This window comes from Phoenix dactylifera, chromosome 12, assembly GCF_009389715.1.
Source record: "Phoenix dactylifera cultivar Barhee BC4 chromosome 12, palm_55x_up_171113_PBpolish2nd_filt_p, whole genome shotgun sequence".
NCBI lineage: Eukaryota > Viridiplantae > Streptophyta > Magnoliopsida > Arecales > Arecaceae > Phoenix > Phoenix dactylifera.
Genome location: NC_052403.1, coordinates 12,494,577 through 12,497,784, shown reverse-complemented (window position 1 = coordinate 12,497,784; position 3,208 = coordinate 12,494,577). Strand labels below are relative to the sequence as shown.

The 3,208-nt window shown below is 54.0% G+C and overlaps 1 protein-coding gene across 1 annotated transcript; it reads right to left on the bottom strand.

The window, feature by feature from the left end:
- Positions 1 to 1,102: 1,102 nt before the first annotated feature.
- Positions 1,103 to 2,873, bottom strand: LOC120112809. The gene is made up of 2 exons (XM_039132696.1): positions 1,499 to 2,873; positions 1,103 to 1,158 (listed from the first exon to the last, which is right to left on the bottom strand). The coding sequence occupies exons 1-2, from the start codon at positions 2,871 to 2,873 to the stop codon at positions 1,103 to 1,105; spliced, it is 1,431 nt and encodes a 476-aa protein (XP_038988624.1).
- Between the last annotated feature and the right edge of the window lie 335 nt (positions 2,874 to 3,208).

Genomic DNA, 3,208 nt, shown 5'->3' with positions numbered 1-3,208 from the left:
CGGGCCCTTCCTCTAGCACCAACTGTTGCTGGAAATTGGACCCGGGGGCGGCCGTCGGCTGAGGAGGAGGAGCTCTGGCGTTTCGGACGGGGGGCGGCGGTCGGTTGGCGGGCGACGTCCTCCGGAAGACCTGCAAGAAGCCGGTGGCCGGAGTTTCTGGCGCCGGCCCTCCGATGCTTAAGTCAGAGGGGGATAATATGTATAAGGAGGGAGGAGATGTGTTTCCTCCGTTTTTTGAGTCCCCCCTACAAGGTGGAGGGGTCCCCCTTTTATAGAGGGGTATTGTATTACCTGTGAAGTGACGGGGCAGATTGTTCTTTTTGTCATAATTGAACACGATCATGTGCATTAATGGTGTCATGAGAGATCAAACTGGAATCAGACCGGAGCCAGTGAGTCGTCGTGGTTGATCAGACGTGGTGGAGTGGTTCAACTGCTTGTCGTGGAGGCGCTGAGGTCCGTAGATAACATGAGCATTAATTGTTGAGTGAATCGGAGATCAGCAGAGGCCATACGCTTTAATGGTTGAGTGAACCGGAGATCAGCAGAGACTATACGCATTAATTGTTGAGTGAACCGGAGATCAGCAGAGGCCATGCACATTAATTATAGGCGGCGAAATAGGGTATGGCCCTGACCGAATTACGGAGGGACGTGACGACAGTAGGCGAATGGAGAGATCGGGTTTTAAAAGTTGGGCTTCCGAAGGAGATTTGGTTGTGATCGGCTGTTCTGGTGGGGCGTCTTGGGAACAGGCATCTGGTTGGGCGCCGAGCCGGGCTAGTTGTCTCTAGGCCGGGCGCCTTCGAGTTAAGTGTTCGCTGATCGAGCGCCTTCTGGTCAGGCGCCTTCTGGTCGGATGCCGAGCCGGGCTAGTTGCCTCTAGCCCGGGCGCCTTTGGGTTAAGTGTTCACTGATCGAGCGCTTTCTGGTCGGGCGCCTTCTGGTCGGATGCTGAGCCGGGCTAGTTGCCTCTAGCCCGGGCGCCTTCGGGTTAAGTGTTCACAAATCAAGCGCCTTCTAATCGTTTCGGGGTAACCTAGTTTTTCCCCTAACAGACTTATTCTTCTATTACTTATTGTTATTCTTCTATTGTTGTTGATCAACTAGAATCCACTTTATATGATAAGGCCAAGAGCATCAGTATTCGGGAGAATGCTATGAAAGAAAAGATTCCAGCTTCTATGAAAGAAAAGATTCCAGCTTTTAAAAAGAATGAGATATGGGATTTGGTTTTTTTGCCTAGCAGTGTTTTACTTATTTCTTATAAATGGGTTTGTAAGGTGGGAAAGAAACAAACACTTATCATAGAGTTCGCTATGTGGAAGAGTGTTGGAGTCCTCACGAACTTCAACACTTAATGGTCTGTGTTTATATGTGTTGGTCTAAGTTAGCTTAGGATGAGCCTTGGGCTCAATAAATCCAAGCCTAGTCTTTTTTTTTTTTTTTTTTTTTTTTTGCTGAAAGCGTGTATTTCATACAATACGTGTACGAATACATCCAAGAAAATCAAAATAAAGCAACTCGCGGAGCGCATGTGGCAGCTCCTCCTCCCCTGACCAAAGGGTGTACCCTGAGTGATGGGCCGCATGGGCCGCCACCCAGTCGGCTGCCCCATTGGCCTCTCTAAATACATGCTGAGCCTGAAAGGCTCTCACATCTCTCATCATACTCCCTATGTCGCGGATCAAGGGGTGGTCTGTACCATCACCCGTCGACCCCCTCCGAATCCATCCGATAACCGTGGTGGAGTCGCCCTCCAAAATGATCGACCTGGCCCGCAGGATCATCCTCGCATGGCGCACACCCGCCCAGGCTGCGCGAAGCTCTGCCTCCGGAACCGACGTGTCGAACAGCTGACAGCCACCTGCTGCAACTACCCTGGAGTGCGGGCCTCGTATAATAAAGCCAGCACCACCCCGCATGCCACTGTCCAGCACCGACCCGTCAAAATTAACCTTGAGAAAACTCAGGGGTGGGGGCTCCCAGGTGAAAAACACCATCTGGTGGGCTGCCGAAGCAGAAGGGGGGCCCCAGGTATCCCGAGCTATCAAAGGTCTATCTGAAGAGGTGGTAGGTACAAACTCAGAAGCCTGAACACGAGCAAGCTCCGCAGCAAACCTCGGTGACACCCCGCGCTCACCGAGAGTACGAGCGTTTCTTGCCAGCCAAATCTGGTATGCTGTGCAAGTCGCTCTAATGGCCTCCTGACACGTCCACGAACTAGGTAGCCCCTGCCGTATCATATGAAGAAACTGTGGCCTGTCACTCCGGGCCTCCTGCGGGATCCCGGCCCACTGCCATGTCAATCTCGCCCATATACACTGAAAGAGCACGTGGTCTGCCGACTCCACGGCCCCACACGTCCCACACTCTGCAGGGATCCCCCAACCACGCCTGCTCAGCGCTGCTCTCGTCGAAAGGCGATCCCAGAACACCTTCCATAAGAAGAGTGCTAAACGCGGGTGGAGACCATGCCTCCAGATCCATGTGCAATCCGACCCCCTCTCCTGCTCTGACTGGAGGACACGGGAGAGGTCGCCTAGCCTGACTCTGGCCTGGCTCGATGTGCCCCATACCCGGACATCCCGCCCCCCACATCCTGGTAACGGAAGGGACCGGATCCTTGCTGCAAGGTGTACCCCAAATAGCTGTCGAAGTCTAGCATCATCCCACTCTGCTCCACCTCCTGCCAAAAGGTCACTGACCCGTAGTCCCTCTACTGCCTCTACATCAACCATGGTCGGCCAACTCCTCAATGGCAAGGTGTCCACCCATGGCTCACTGGTCACATCAATGCTCTGCCCGTCGCCGATCAGCCACCTGGTGCTCGATAATGCAGTCGGTAGGTGTCTCCCAATCTCACGCCACATGAAAGAGACTCGGCGGCCCCTCCATGCCCCCTCTAGGCCCCCTCGGCCATATCGGGCTACCATCACCTGACTCCAAAGGCTCTGTGGCTCAAGTAGGAACCGTACTGCATGCCGAGCGATGAGAGCCTCACGCCTCTCCATCAGAGACTGCACCCCGAGACCACCCTCACTAAATAGGGCGGCAAACCTGCTCCCAAGCCACCAAATGCACTCCATGGCCCCCACCGTGTGAGCCCCACAAGAAACTCCGAAGAAGACGCTCAATCCTCAACAGGGGCGTCTTTGGCATAACAGTGTTGGCCATGAGATACAAAGGTATGGATCCCAACACTGAT

What these genes read in the sequence shown, in the direction of transcription:
- LOC120112809 (XM_039132696.1), bottom strand. Translation starts at nt 2,873, where the DNA reads ATGTGGCGTGAGATTGGGAGACACCTACCGACTGCATTATCGAGCACC. An exon ending in TTATTTTGATTTTCTTGGAT is followed by an intron (nt 1,159 to 1,498) that starts GTATTCGTACAC and finishes TTTCTTTCATAG; the next exon opens with CATTCTCCCGAATACTGATG.